The sequence below is a fragment of the Melanerpes formicivorus genome, unplaced genomic scaffold, assembly GCF_026170545.1.
Source record: "Melanerpes formicivorus ecotype bairdi unplaced genomic scaffold, bMelFor1.0.p_v2 SCAF_19, whole genome shotgun sequence".
In the NCBI taxonomy this organism is placed as follows: Eukaryota; Metazoa; Chordata; class Aves; order Piciformes; family Picidae; genus Melanerpes; species Melanerpes formicivorus.
Genome location: NW_027142371.1, coordinates 14,519,927 through 14,534,970, shown reverse-complemented (window position 1 = coordinate 14,534,970; position 15,044 = coordinate 14,519,927). Strand labels below are relative to the sequence as shown.

General features: G+C 65.8%; 1 protein-coding gene across 1 annotated transcript; it reads left to right on the top strand.

The window, feature by feature from the left end:
• Positions 1–4,691: 4,691 nt before the first annotated feature.
• Positions 4,692–13,444, top strand: XKR7 (XK related 7). The gene is given in 4 exon segments (XM_068150414.1): positions 4,692–5,146; positions 11,564–11,763; positions 12,259–12,854; positions 12,856–13,444. Coding segments are annotated over 4 exon segments (1,620 nt in total). The 3' UTR covers positions 13,225–13,444.
• Positions 13,445–15,044: the final 1,600 nt, after the last annotated feature.

The following is a 15,044-nucleotide window of genomic DNA, read 5'->3' as shown; positions in this document are numbered from 1 at the left end:
CCGTCCGGGCCGCAGCCGCGGCCGCGCGGGAAGGTTCCGCGGCGGGAGGGCTCCAGGGCCACGGCGCCCTCTAGCGGCCGCCCCCCGGCGCTGCCCGCGGGGTGTGCAGGAACGCCCGCAGCGGCCCCGGGACGAGGACGGCTCCGTGCTCCCAGCATCAGCTCTGTGTCCCCAGGGCTGGCTCCGTGCCCTCGCTATAAGTTCCGTACCCCCCGGGACTGGGCCCCGTGGCCCCCGGCAGAAGGAGCTCCCTCCCCTGCTCTCCCCGTGCCGGCGGAGCTCACGTTCCGGAGCTAGCCCCCACCTAGTCCCCGCAGCCTGGGGCAGACCGAGCAGTGCCGGCAAGGACCGGCAGATCCCCTCCCTGTGAGGAGAGAGGTCACAGGAGCCCACCTAGGACCGGCAGGTAACAGAGGAGGTGGGGAGCTGTGTCCCTGCCCCGGCCAGAGCCGGGCAGGGTGGCACGGTGACGGCGACACCATCGCTCCCCTGCTGGCGGTGGAGGAACCTCCAGGCTGTGCTGTGCATTTCTGGGAGGTGACATCCCCGAGACCCCGAGAAGAGAGTCAGGCTGCTGGCTTCTCCCCTTTGCAGGACAAACCTGCTGGCTTGTGCTCTTCTTCTAGATGAGAAGAGTCCCGAAGGTGCCTGCTGATCCCAGGTGCTGCTGCGGGAGATGGTGGTGGCCAGAGAGGGACCCCGGGGATGGAGGGAGCGAGGCAATGGCTGGCCAGGGGTCCTCACACTTCTGCAGACAAAGAATCCTTTCAGGGAGATGCCAGCTCAGAGGATTCCTGGCCCTAACCCCATCAGGTCATTTGTGGCACTTAACCAGGGAGAGCTCCAGCAGCGTGGGCTAAATTCAGGCACTTCCAGGAGAGCACTGGGGAGCAGCATCCTGGCCGGGCTGTGAGTGATTCACACGGCTTGGAATCCTTCCTGACATCCACCAAAAGAGGCAGCAGGATTGGGGCTGGATGCCAGCGCTGGGAAATGCTCCTTTTTCGGTGGGGGTGGCTGGCTGGAGAGCTCCAGAACAGAGCAGGGGCCAGCTGCTCCCAGCCACCGTCTTAGGGCTGGGTCCTGAGCGTGCTGGTGGGACAGGGGCAGGGGGGTTGGCTGGCAAGTGGGATGCAGGGCATGGGATCCGCTTTGGGGTGGGTCTGCTCTGCTCCTGCAGCCTCCCACTGCAGCATTCACCATGGAATGATTGGCTTCAGCTGTCTGCCAGGCGTGAAGGCATCATCTGAGCCTTGCTGCTTTGATGGGATCAGAAGGGAAGAGCACCTGGTCCTCGTGGTGTGTGCTGGGAGCTGGAGCTCCACTTGCCTCCCAGGGACAGCCCTGCCCATCTGTCCTGCTGCAGGCACATGGACACAGCCTCCTGGGACCAGGGTTTGGCTGCAGAGCTGGAAGCTGGGGGTGGTGCTTGGGAAGCATGGCCTGGCTGGGGGGTGACTGTGCCCTGCAGTGGGGCAGAAACCTTCTCTCACCACCTCCCCCAGCAGGACCTGCACTGCCCAGTGAGGAGAGGAGGAGGGAGAGCTTTCAAAGTCTCTGGGGGCTGGATGGGGATGGAAGTGACGTGGAGAGGAGGACGTGGATGGGAACAGGGTGGGGATGGGGAGGGGAACAGAGTGGTGATGGAGATGGGAACAGGGTGGGGATGGGAACAGGCATGGGGACAGGGCTGGGCTGGCTGTGTCCTGGCAGCAGCAGGACAACATTTGCAGGGCAGCAGCCAGTGGCTGGAGCTGTGCTCTGCAGGCCTCCCCAGCCAAGCTCTGAGCCAGCCACAAACCATCACAGATTTCTCCTCCTGGAGCCAGGGGCAGCCTTTCCTCTTGGAGGCTGGGGACCAGCCCAGGGACCAGAGGCCCATTTGGGCCACCTGCAGTCAGAGGGAGTGGCCCCCACCCCTGCTGCCCAGGGCTGCTTTGCTTTGCTCTGCATTTTGTGCTGGAAGGAGCAGGGTTTAGTTCCAGCCTCTTCCTTTCCCTCCCTTGCAACACTCTTCTGTATGCAGCCAGAGCCCTCCCTGCCTGCTGCCAGCTGCACAGGGAGGCTTCAGGGGTGGGGGTGGGGGGGGGTTCTCTTTCATTTTCCCTCTGGCTTCTGGGGGCTGCTGTTAAGATAAATCAGACTTCACTCCACCCCCTGTTCTCAGGCTGGGGATCTTTAACTCTGCTGTTGGAGAGGGTGTTTCAGGGGCTGGGAGGGAAGGTGGGTCTGCTGCTCCTTGGTCTCCAGGTCCCTTCTCCCTAGTGCTGTGCCCACCACTGTGGCAGCACTGGCTCTGTTCCTCTGCCCAGCCAGGACAGAGTGTCCCTAGGGATAAGCCCAGGGAGGACTGGGGCTGGCCAGGCGCTGGTGGAGGTTGTGGCCATTGAAGCTCATTCCCTGGAGGAGCCCTGGCCCTGACAGCAGTGGATAAAAGGCTTCTTTCTTCAGGCTTTGGGCTGCTGGGAGCATCCCCTCCCCCAGGCAGGCGTTTGTCGAGGGGATCTGTCAGGAGCATCTCAAGGTGAGGAGTTTCAGTCGCATTTCCCATGCTAATCCATGCAGCACTGGGAGAGCCTTGCCAGGGGCCTGACTCTGCTCCCTTTTGCTGACTAATGACCCCCTCCCCCCCACCCCGGCTTTGTGCTCCAGGAACCCAAGCTCGGCCCCAGCTTGAGCAGCTCCCCCTTGTTGTTCTGGGAGGTGGGGTCGGCTGGGAAGCTGGCAGCGTTTCCCGGGATGAACTCCCCTCCCTCTGCTGCCTGCTCACTGCCCCAGGCTCCAGCCCCGGGGCTGAGCAGGGTGGGTAAAACCCAGAGGCCATCCAGAGGTCCTGAGCTGCCTTCAGCAGGCAGCTGCCTGCTTGTGATCATCACCTGCCCCCTGCAAGGGAGCAAAGAGCCTTCTCCTCCAGGCAGTGCCAGGGATGCCAGCACAGGGCAGCTGCTGAGTGTGTGTCCCATGGGGTGCCAGCTGCTGGCACTGCCAGGGCAGCCTGGGCTCTGCCATGGGACATGTTCCATCTGAGCATGGGAGGTGCTCCCGTGCACAAAGTGATTGTAGCTCTGTACTGGGCACTGGTGAGGCCACACCTCCAACCCTGGGCTCAGTTTTGGGCTCCTCACTCCAAGAAGGACTCTTAGGGGCTGGAGCAGGCCCAGAGAAGGGCAAGAAAGCTGGGGAAGGGTCTGGAGAGCAGGGCTGGGGAGGAGCAGCTGAGGGAGCTGGGGGTGTGCAGCCTGGGGAAGAGGAGGCTGAGGGGAGACCTTGTGGCTCTCTGCAGCTCCCTGAGAGGAGGTTGGAGCCAGGGGGGGCTTGGGCTCCTCTCTCTTGTATGAGATGATAGGACACAAGGAAATGGTTTGAAATTGTGCCAGGGGAGGTTTAGGTTGGAGACTAAGAATAATTTCTTTCCTGAAAGTGGTCAGGGGCTGGCCCAGGCTGCCCAGGGAGGTGGTGGAGTCCCCAGCCCTGGAGGGGTTCAAGAACGCTGTGGCCATGGCACCTGGGGCCGTGGTCTGGTGGCCATGGTGGTGCTGGGCTGCTGGCTGGGCTGGATGCTCTCAGAAGGCTTTTCCAACCCAAAGAATTCTGTGGTTCTTTTCTCTGAAGCCTGGGACATGCTCCATTCAAACCTGGGTCTGAACGTGGGCAACAAAGAGAGGAGGGATTGTGGGGCAGAGCCGAGGAGCAGGGCAGGATCTGGGCACCCACACACCAGTGCCTCAGGTCCACCTGCAGATTTGTCCTGGCACTTCGCCCGAGGTTGTGCGGCTCTTCAGGTCCATATGGACACCTTGGCAGCGGCTGTGTGGCTCCTCAGGGACTCCCCCAAGGCTGGGGCTCTCCCTCCAAAGCTGGGCTCAGGTCCAGCCCGGCAGGTCCTTGCTAGGACTTCCTCGGGCAGGAGCCTGGTGGCGCTTGGGAAGCTGGGCTCGGGGGGCGCCGCACCGCCCGGGCCCCGGGAGCGAGGTCTCGCCTGGGTTGAGACTCGGGGCTGGGGGAGCTGCGGTCCCTGGCGAGCTGCCCCGGGGGTGTCTGCCGGCACCCGGGTGGGCTGCAGGGAGCCATCGGCTGGCAGCGGGCGGGGACCGGGCGGGGAAGGCGCCGGTTGATCCTCCCGGTGGAGTGAGGCGCCCAGCGGCACCGTGCGCGTCCCTGGGACCCCCGCGGCGGCCGCTGGGGGGGATCGGGGCGGGGGGAGCTGCCCTTACTGGAAGGGCAGCAGCGTCGGGCGGGGCGGGGGCTAACGGGACCGGCCGAGGTGGGGTTCGGCCGGCGGGCGCCGGGCCGGGGAGCGGCGGGAGCGTGTTGGAGGCTCCCGGTACCGGTCGGAGGGGCGGTCTCGGCGGGTGCCGGGCCGGAGAACGGCAGGGGCGGGCCGGGAGCTCCCGGTGCCGGCCGGGAGTGCGTGTGTGTCGCGGGGGGGGGGAGGTCGGCGCGGACGGGCTAAGGGCTCTCGGGGGCAGGGAGGGTGGGGGGAGCTAGGTGGGTGCCGAGCCGGGGAGCGGCAGGGGCGGGCCGGGAGCTCCCGTAGCCGGCTCAGAGGGTGGGGGTCTCGTCCGGTGGCGACCGGCGGGCGGCGGGGCGAGGCCGACAGGGGCGGGCGCTGCCGGGGCGGTCTCGTCGGCTCCGTCCTCCCTCCGGAAGTCTCTCCCGCTCCCTCCTTTCTCCTCCTCTCCCCCGACAACATGGCCGCGAAGTCGGACGGCGGCGGCGGAGGCGGCGGCCCGGCCGTGCTGCTGGAGAGCCCGGAGGGGGGCGGCGGCGGCGGCGGCGGCGGGAGGCAGGCGGGCGGCGCTTCCCCCCCGGCTCGGCGTTACCGGCTGCGGGACGGTTGCTGGGTGCTCTGCGCCCTCCTGGTTTGTTTCGCGGACGGTGCCTCGGACCTGTGGCTGGCAGCCCATTACTACGTGCGGGGGCAGCGCTGGTGGTTCGGGCTGACGCTGCTCTTCGTGCTGCTGCCCTCGCTCGTGGTGCAGCTGCTCAGCTTCAGGTGGTTCGTCTACGACTTCGCCGCCGCCGGCACCAAGGACAGCGCCGGCAGCACCAAGGACAGCGCCCGAGGGCCCCGCGGCTGCTGCCGCCTCTGCGTCTGGCTGCTGCAGGGCCTGATCCACCTCCTGCAGCTGGGGCAGGTCTGGAGGTACGGGGGTGCGGGGTACGGGGTGGGTGGGGGCGTGTGTCAGAATGGGGCTGCAGGGCCTGAGCCGCCTCTTGCAGCCGGTGATGGTCTGGAGGTGCAGAGAGGCTGGGATGTGGGGCCACCAAGGGTCAGAAAGGGGCTGCAGGGCCTGATCCACCTCCTGCAGCTGGGGCAGGTCTGGAGGTGCAGAGAGGCTGGGATGTGGGGGCAGTGAGGGTCAGAAAGGGGCTGCAGGGCCTGATCCACCTCCTGCAGCTGGAGAAGGTCTGGAGGTGCAGAGAGGCTGGGATGTGGGGGCAGTGAGGGTCAGAAAGGGGCTGCAGGGCCTGATCCACCTCCTGCAGCTGGAGAAGGTCTGGAGGTGCAGAGAGGCTGGGATGTGGGGCCACCGAGGGTCAGAAAGTGGCTGCAGGGCCTGATCCACCTCCTGCAGCTGGGGCAGGTCTGGAGGTCTGAGGGAATGGGGGCACAGGGGGCAGGATGGGGCTGCAGCACCTGATCCACCTCCTGCAGCTGGGGCAGGTCTGGAGGTGCAAGGGAATGGGGAGACCAAGGGTCAGGATGGGGCTGCAGGGCCTGATCCACCTCCTGCAGCTGGAGTAGGTCTGGAGGTGCAAGGGAATGGGGAGACCAAGGGTCAGGATGGGGCTGCAGGGCTTCAACTGCCTCCCCTGGCTGGGGCAGGTCTGGGGGCACAGGGGCCATGGGGCCAGGTTGGGGCCATGGGGCCAGGTTGGGGCCGGTGGGAGGGTTCAGCAAGAACATGGTGGGGGGGAGGGGAGCTGGGTACAGCACAGAGGGCACAGAGATGGCAAGGGGGGTCTGGGTGGGGTGGACATGGGCACCAGTTCCTCTGGCACCACAGCAGGATGGGAGCTGGGGGTGAGAGTCCCCAGCAGGGCCCAGCTGTGGGAGTGGGTGGGTGTGGGCTGGAGATGTGGGTGAGTGCAGAAGCTGGCATGAGGATCCTGCAGCCCAGCTGGGTGGCACAGGCCTGCTGGGTGGCACAGGCCTGCTGGGTGGCACAGGCCTGCTGTCCACACAGTCAGGCAGGGCTGGGGGTGCTGCCTGGCCACAGCAGCCAGGTCCTGGGTGTGTGAAATGCTTTTCCCAGGCCCCAAACATCTTGGTCTCAGATCCTCCTCCCTTGCACCTCCCTGTGGTCCTGCTTGGAGCTCGCTGTAGACTGCAGGGTGGCAGAAGAAGAGGTGCCAGAGAGGCCTGGCCAGGGGCTGCTGCCTGTCCCTTTCTGGTCAGGCTGTGTGGGCAAGGGGTGGGTGGCAGCTTGGCAGGCTCAAGCTCAGGGCCCTTTTCACAGGGCCTCTGCAGACCCTCCAGGAGCCCCAGCTGATGGCTTACCGGCACCTTCCCACCCTGTGCTGTGGAACCAGCCCCACTCCCTCCCTGCTCCACCGAGAGCCATCCTTGGGATGAAGAGGGAAGGCCCCGGCGCCGACCCCGAGCTGGTGCCGGGAAGGGAGCGGAGACAATGGCAAATTCCGGGAACAATGCAGGGAGCAGGCAGCGTCTCGGGTTTCGGAGCTGTTTCCCTTCCCGAGCCGCTGGGTCCGGAGGCTCCTCCACTCCCTGCCGTTGTCTGCACGCCTCGGCCCTGCTGCTGCATTTCCCGGGCTGCTCCCGGGATGTCCAACTTTGTTTGCTGGTGCTGGAGGGGCTCTGCCTCTTCCCTGCCTGGCACAGCCATCCCCTGGCCCTCCCCCACGGCAGCTTTCGGGGTTCGCAGGGGGCGGGGGGTGGGTGCAAAGCCTGCCTTGGTGTGCTGGGGGAGCTGCTGAGGGAGAGGAGGACAGCTCCGGCCTGCCGGCTGCCGGGCCTTGGCCTCGGTGCCCAGGGGGCAATTACCTGATCCTGGGCTGAGCTGGGGCCGGGCTGCGACCGGGAGCTTTGCTCCGGGTGGTGTCAGCCACGTTCTGAGCTGCTGCACCGCGGCTGCTCTTAAGCCAATTAAAGCTGTAACTGCCAGCACTGACCCTCCAGGACATGCTGGGCTCAGGCTGCAGCTGAGGCTCGCTCTAATCTCGGGATTTGGATTAACTGGGGCGGCCACTTTAATGCAGTTTGCTAAGCCCATTAGCGCCGCTGGATCCGGTGCAGGTGGATGTGGCAGTTAAAGAAGGGTGGAAGGGAAGGCTTTGCCTTGGCCAGGGCAAACGTCTGCCCCTTGCCCCTGCTCCCTGGCCTGGCAATCCACCCCTGCAGGTCTCAGCCCCCGGCTCTGGCAGCGACCCCGGAGCGCAGGAAGGCAGCCAGAGCCCAGCTGTGGGGCAGCTCCCAGCTCCGGCCCTGGGGTTATCCCAAGTTCCAGCTGCTGGGATCAGCACACTGAGGGCTGTGCACACCTGCTGGAAATGGTGCCTGGGTGCATGGCCATGTGCTTGTGAGCAGCAGTGACACAGCCCTGTCCCTGTCCCCCAGCCAGGGCCGTGCCACCGCCGTGCCCAGGGGCTGCTGCCCAGGTGGGTTTGCAGCTCAGGGGTGGTTACAGCAGGGAGTCACCCCCGTGGGCTGGCAGCTGCTGGCATGTCTCTGCAGGTCCCACTTTGCTGGGGACAGCCCTGCCCTGTCACCATTGTGTCAGCTTTGGCCTGGGGCCTCACCTGGTTGGGCTGCCTGGGGGTCACCGGGGGCCAGACCTGAGGTTCTCTGTCCACCCCCAGAAGTCCCCCACCAGACCATGTTCCCCCATCTCTGTTGGCTTGGGGACCCAGTGCCACCCCTCAGCCCTGGTGCCAGTCTCTGGGTGAGTTCAGAAGGTTGGGGAGGAGTTGGGACCCACAAATTTTGCCCTCCTTGTGCCCCTCTGTGGCTTTTCTCTCTCTGCCCTGGGAGCAGCCAGACTGGGGGGTGAGCTCCCCCCATCCAAGTGCAGGGGTCCCTGCCTGGTCCTGGGGTGCAGGACAAGGAGCCAAGGCCAGAGCAAGCCTGAGCATGAGTGGCCTTGGCTGCTCCTGGCCACCCTGGGGACACAGGGCCTGCCACGATGTGGGGACAGGGAGGTGCAGCTCTCCCTGGGGACCTGCTGGGGCAGGATGTGTGAGGGAATAAAAAGGCTGCACCAGGGAAGTGATTTTCCCTTTGCTCAACAAAGGGATTAGGGAATGAGAGCCCCAATTGCCTTCTAGGAACATCACAGCCCTGGCACTTGCTCCTGGGCCAGGAGGGCCTCATCCCTCCCCAGCTGAGCACAGCAATGAGCAGCTTTGGTCAGAACCAAACTGTGCTGCTGCTGTCCCACCACTGAAAAGCCTGGGGTCAGGAGCTGGGATTTGAGTGCAAATGGTGACCCTGGTGGTGGATCTGACTGTGGCAGGGCTCTGGCAAACGTGACCATGGTGAGTCTCCTGCAAACCCAGCTATGGCAGAGGCTTGGCAAACCCTTCCATGGTGGGGGTCAGGCAAGGCTGGCTGTGCCAGGGCCCTGGTAGATCCAGCCATGGTGGGGCTCAGGCAAGGCTGGCTGTGCCAGGGCCCTGGTAGATCCAGCCATGGTGGGGCTCTGGCAGAAATGACTGTGGTGTGGCTCTGGTAGATCCATCTGTGGTGGAACTCTGGCAAACCTGGCTGTGGCAGAGCTGTGGTAAACCCATCCATGGTAGGGCTTTGGCAAAGCTGGCTGTGGCAGGGCTCTGGTAAATCCACTCATGGTGGGGCTCTGGCAAAATTGTCTGTGGCAGGGCCCTGGTAAACCCTTCCACGGTGGGGATCTGGCAGAACTGGCTGTGGCAGGGCCCTGGTAAACCCTTCCACAGTGGGGATCTGGCAGAACTGGCTGAGGTGTGGCTCTGACAAACCTGGCTGTGGCAGGGCCCTGGTAAACCCTTCCACGGTGGGGATCTGGCAGAACTGGCTGTGGCAGGGCTCTGGCAAACCCATCCTTGGCAGGGCTTTAGCAGACCCATCCACACTTGGGCTCTGGCACCACCTTCCTGCTGCAGGGCCTTGGTTGGATGGCTCTGTGCAACACAGCAGCAGCAGCAATTAGCCTGGAGAGCTCTTGCTGGCAGCTTCTGCCTCATCATCAGGGTTTGGTTTGTTGGGGATTTTTTTGGGTGAAAATTAAATGACTTTTTGTTTCTTTCCCCCTCCCCCCTCCCCCTCCCCCCAGTGATTGATTTGGTGCTTCCCCTGCAGCCTCGGCGGCGCTGGGTCGGCAGGCGCCGGCCGCAGGCTCTCAGCGCCGGGATGGTTCCCAGGGCTGGAGCCGCCTCGGGATGATCAAATGCAGAACAAACGAGAAGCAACCTCTCGTTCTGGAGATGAGATCTTGGGTTTAATGAGATCTGTGGAGCTGATGGGGAGACAGGAGGGGAGCTGCGTCCTGCTGGCAGCAGCTGGGGCAGGGTGCGAGCCGCTCGCCAAGGAGCTGGGAGGTGGTTTGAGGTCACTGCTGGCTGTGCCCTGGGGATGGGGAGCTCGGGGGTCTGGGGGTAGGGAGGGGGCTGCTGTGTGCTGATCCAGTACCTGGAGGAGCTACAGGAAAGCTGGGGAGGGGCTTTTGACAAGGGCTTGGACTGACAGCACGAGGGGCAATGGCTTAGAGCTGGAAGAGGGCAGAGACTGGAGATGAGGAAGAAATTCTTCACAGTGAGGGTGGGGAGAGGCTGGCACAGGCTGCCCAGGGAGGCTGTGGATGCCCCCTCCATGGAGCTGTTCAAGGCCAGGCTGGATGAGGCCTTGAGCAGCCTGGGCTGGTGGGGGACAGTGGCTGAGACAGTGCCACGATGGCAGCAGTGGTAGCCTGGTTGGTGCCACAATGGCAGCAGTGGTAGCCTGGCTGGTGCCACGATGGCAGCAGTGGTAGCCTGGCTGGTGCCACGATGGCAGCAGGGGTAGCCTGGCTGGTCACAAGCAGATGACAGCAGGGTGTGAATCTGTGGCAGGAGCTGGGTGGCAACAGCCTGTTCTCCCCAGCAGCCAGGGATGTGCCTTAGCCAAGGTTGCAGTCAGCTGCCCCCTGCCCCACGGGGGACATTCGGTCAGCATTGTGACAGCAGCACAAAGGAGCTGTTGGGGGCTGGGAGCTGGGCTGGCCATGGGGCCCTGGGCTGGTCCCCACAGCCACCAGCACCTCCTGAAACTGGGGCAGGACTTCTCCACTGGTGGTGTTTGCTGACAGCAGTGTCTTACCCGGCCACCAGCTCTTGGGCTCGGGGGGGGGGGGGTCTTGGGGGCTCCCAGTGAGGTGGTGGGAGGGGATGGGCAGGTGGCAGTGGGGCTGCTTGAAGTGGGAGCAGATGGCAGCAGAGTGGCACAGGGGCCGCGGTTGCTCCAGCTGATGGCCCCCACCGTGGTCTTGGGGCTGTGCAGCCCAGAGGTGGGAGCAGCCAGCTGTCCCCACAGTGGCAGCAGGGCTGGCTCCTGCCTCCTCCTGCTGATGGATGAGCTGAAAGTGCTGGGATCAGGCTTTCTGCGGCGCTCCCGGCTGCAGGGCCCGGCTGGCAGCGCCGGCTGGAGCTGACAGAGAGGCCACAGCTCAGCCTGGCGGTGCTGGGAGGAAGCTTCGTGGCCCAACATCCTCTTTTTTGCTCTCCGTGTTCTCCTCCTGGGGATCTCCTGCCCTTCTGGCCCCGGTGTCTCCTCCCATCGTGCCCGGATCTGGCCCCGTGCCGCAGGGAAGGGTCTCTGGTGGTGGTGACTCAGCTGCCGCCTGCGTTGGTGCTACGCACACCTCCGCTGACCCCCGGCCGACCACCAGATGGCCAGGGCCGGCCTGTGCCTGTGCCCACAGCTCTGCCAAGAGCCGCGGCAGCACCGGCACCAGCACCCCAGAGCTTCCCGCGGGCACCGCGGCAAGACCAGCTGGTGCCTCCCTTCTGGCCGGGCAGGGGCCGGCAGGGTGGGCTCTGTGCCGGCTGCAACCAAAATATCCCTCTGAGAAGCAGCCGGATGCGGGGCTGGGGTCTGGGGACCCCAAATCCCTGAGTGGCCAGAGAGTGAAGCTGTGGGATGAGATCCCAGGCTGTGGGGGAGAGCGAGGCAGGGGCCACGCTGGGTGGTGGAGGGATGGGGTTGATGCCTGGGTGGGCACCGTGGCTGCCAGGTGGACACTGTGATGGCCAAGTGAGCATCATCATGGCTGGGTGGGCACCGTCATGGCTGGGTGGGCACTGTGGTGGGCCAGGTGAGCACCACGATGGCCAGGTGGGCTCCAGGGCAGCAGAGGGCTGAAGTGGCTTTGCACAAAGCTGCCCCTTCCCGGTGTCCTGTGGCGGGACAGGGATGTGCTCAGCATCACCACTGCCCTCTGCCCCCAGCCTGAGGGGCTTCCTGCGGCCCCAGGTCAGCGGGGAGCTGCTGGCCTGGAGTGGGGGTGGCCATGGGACATGCCAGAGGGAGGTGAGCCCAGCTGCTGGGGTCGGTGGGGGCTGCTCTCACCCTGCCATCCCACCCCCGCAGGTACCTCCGCACGCTGTACCTGGGGCTGCAGAGCCGCTGGCAGGCTGAGCACCGCCGGCGCCACTTCTACTGGAGGATGATGTTTGAGAGCGCAGACATCAGCATGCTGAGGCTGCTGGAGACCTTCCTGAAGAGTGCCCCCCAGCTGGTGCTGCAGCTCAGCATCATGGTGCAGCAGAACAGCATCGAGCCCCTGCAGGGTAAGGCAGGGAATGCCCCAGGCCCAGCGTGGAGGGGTTGGAAGGGACCTCTGGAGCTCACCCAGGCCAAGCCCTGCCCCAGCAGGGCCCCCACAGAGCCTGCCCAGCAGCACAGTGCCCAGGGGCGGTTGGAAGCTCTCCACACCAGGAGACTCCACAACCTCTCTGGGCAGCCTGCCCCAGGGCTCTGCTCCCTCACACCAAACAACTTTCTCCTCAGGGAACTTCCTGGCTGCCACTCTGTGCCCATTGCTCCTTGGCCTGTCCCTGGGCACCACTGAGCAGAGCCTGGCCCCAGCCTCTTGCCCCCCACAGCTCCTTTAGCTCCCCTCTGGGGCTGCTCTGCTGCAGGCTCTCAGCCCCAGGGCTCTCAGCCTTGGCTCCTCCCAGAGCTGCTCCAAGCCCCTCAGCAGCCTTGTAGCTTCTGCTGGACTCCCTCCAGACCCCAGCCCGTCACAGGCTCTCACCGCCCCTTCCCCTGCTTGCCCCCCGCAGGGCTCTCCGCCTCGGCCTCGCTGGTGTCCCTGGCCTGGATGATCGCCTCCTACCAGAAGGTGCTGCGGGACTCCCGGGAGGACAAGCTGCCCATGTCCTACAAGGGGGCCGTGGTGCAGATCCTCTGGCACCTCTTCACCATCGCCGCCCGCGCCATCGCCTTCGCCCTCTTCGCCTCCGTGTTCCAGCTCTACTTCGGCATCTTCATCGTCACCCACTGGTGCGTCATGACCTTCTGGATCATCCAGGGCGAGACGGACTTCTGCATGTCCAAGTGGGAGGAGATCATCTACAACATGGTGGTGGGCATCATCTACATCTTCTGCTGGTTCAACGTCAAGGAGGGCCGCAGCCGCTACCGCATGTGCATCTACTACGTCATCACGCTGGGGGAGAACGCCGCCCTCACCGCCCTCTGGTTCCTCTACTACGACCGCCAGACCACCTCCGACTTCCAGGCCTTAATCCTCGTCTGCCTGCTCAGCTCCAGCTTCGCCCTCGGCATCTTCTTCATGTTCATCTACTACTGCCTCCTGCACCCCAACGGCCCCATCTTCAGCCCTCGCACCGGGGGCTGCATTTTCCGCCAGCCGCCTCCCCCCCCCCCACCCCGTGCCGGGGTCTCCCGCGGACGCCGCCGTCACCAGCCCCCCCCGCTCGCTGCCGCGGACTACAGGGGGGGAGCGGGAGGGGGCGCCGGGGGAGCGGGACAGCTGCGTGCCGGTCTTCCAGGTGAGACCCTGCGCCCCGCCGGCCCCAGCCGCCCGCGCCCCCCGGACAGAGGGCCCCGTCATCCGCATTGACCTGCCCAGGAAGAAGTACCCGGCCTGGGATGCTCACTTCATCGACCGGCGCCTGCGGAAAACCATCCTGGCGCTGGAGTACGCCTCGCCCACCACCCCGCGCCTGCAGTACCGCACCCCCGGGGCCCCCCAAGAGGTGCTGGAGTACGAGACCACCGTGTAGGGTAGTGGTGGTGGTGGGCACACCGCCGGGGTGGGGACCCTCCCGCCCCGTGCCATCCCGGCGTCTTCGCAGCTGTTTGCCTTTCTGTTGGGTTTGCCGGCGCCGCCGCCGCGCCGCCCCGCGGGCGGGGGACGGGGAGGTCTCTTGGTGCTATCCCCCCCTCCACCCTGCGCCACCCTCCCGCAGCCGAGACCCCCCCGTCCCACCCCAGGGTGGTCACCGCGGCTCCCCGCCCCGGGGCTTGTCCTTGCCAAAATACCTCACGGTGCCTGAGCCTGCAGTGGGGGTTTGCTGTGGCCCGACCATGCCGGTGGGGCAAGGGTGGGGACCAGGGACACCCCAGGCTGGGGGCTGGCAGATGTGAGGGGCACGGTGGGCAGCGCACGGGGGCATGGGTGCCTGTGCCATGGCAGGGCGGTGGGGCTGGAGTGTGGCTGCACCGGGGGGTGTGTGGGGCTTGTCACACCTGGGCAGGGGACAGCAGGGCTCCAGCCAGCCTCCCCCCACCCCATATCTCCTGCTTCCCCCATACTCTGCAGTGCTGGTCCCAGGGGAGCCCCTTCATCTCCACCCTCAGTGTCCCTGCCTCAGGGTCAAGCCATGTCCCCAGCCTCGTGGGGTCGCTGCTCACCTGCGGGGTGCCATTTGTGGGTGGGCACAGCCTCTGTTCCCCCCAGCTAGAGCTGAGCCGCGGCTCTGGCTGTGCCCCATCCCCCCGGCGCTGTTCCATCCCATTGGGCTTGTTTTCACCTGTGACATTTCGTGTGACATTTTCTACCTCCGCTGTGGCCGGGGGGGGGGCAGGGCAGGGCCTTGGCTGGCACTGGTGCAGGGCAGGGCCTTGGCTGGCACTGGTGCAGGGGGGTCATGTGGGGTCACCGCTGTTCCCAGGGCTTTTCAAAGTGGGATTCACCCCCCCACACCCACGCCCCCCCTTCTCCCCTTCTTGGTTGGGCATCTCTTCCCATCCAGGAGCGTTTCCATTCACCCCACCATGGGCATCATCCCCTTCCAGCTCCCCACTGTAAACCTGACTGGGATCCTGCCCTGCCTCCTTCCTGCCAGTCCCTGCCTGCTCCTGCCTGCCCCTGGGCTTCGGGTCTGAATGTGTCCCTGGTCCTGCCTGGACCCAAAGGGCTGTGCTGAATGTACCCTGTGCCCCCTGGTGCCAGGCGTGTCCCGTGGGGGGTGCCCTCTGTGTGTGTATGTGCAGGGGGCTGGCAGGGCTCTGTGGGGCAGGGGAGCTGTGGGGCGCCCCAGCCATGCACCCATGGCCCCTGTGCCTTCCCTGCACCCCCTGTGCCCCCCCAAGTTGCCCCACAGGGTGCCATGGTGCCAAGCCCTGCCCAGGGCTGAGGAGCCTGGGCAGAACCACCAGCCCCGGGTGCCGTGGGGGCACCACATGAGGCATGGCACAAGGCACCGTGCCAGCCGCCAGAAGGGCTCACGCCGGGGGGCTGCCCCTGGGAACGGCTCTTGCTGCTGCCCGCTGTGCCAGGGCGGGTGCCCAGCCCCGGGGCATGGCTGGGGTGAGCAGCGGGTGTGGCGTTGGTGGCATCGCGCTGGGTTTTTTCTTTCCCATTTCTCTGTAGCTAGAGCGCTGCGGCGGCGGCAGGCTGGGGGGGGGCGTTGCTGGGGTCACTGGTGCTAACTGGTGCTAACTGGAAGCCTCAGAAAGCCTTCTGGAGGAGGGTCCAGAGCGTGACTGGGGCTGGGCAGTGCCCCACGCCCCCCACTCCTTCCCTGGCAGTAACGGGCGGGCACCGGCGGTGGGTGCCAACCGCGCTGGGGGCAGTGCCAGGTGTGGGGTGGCTCCGGGG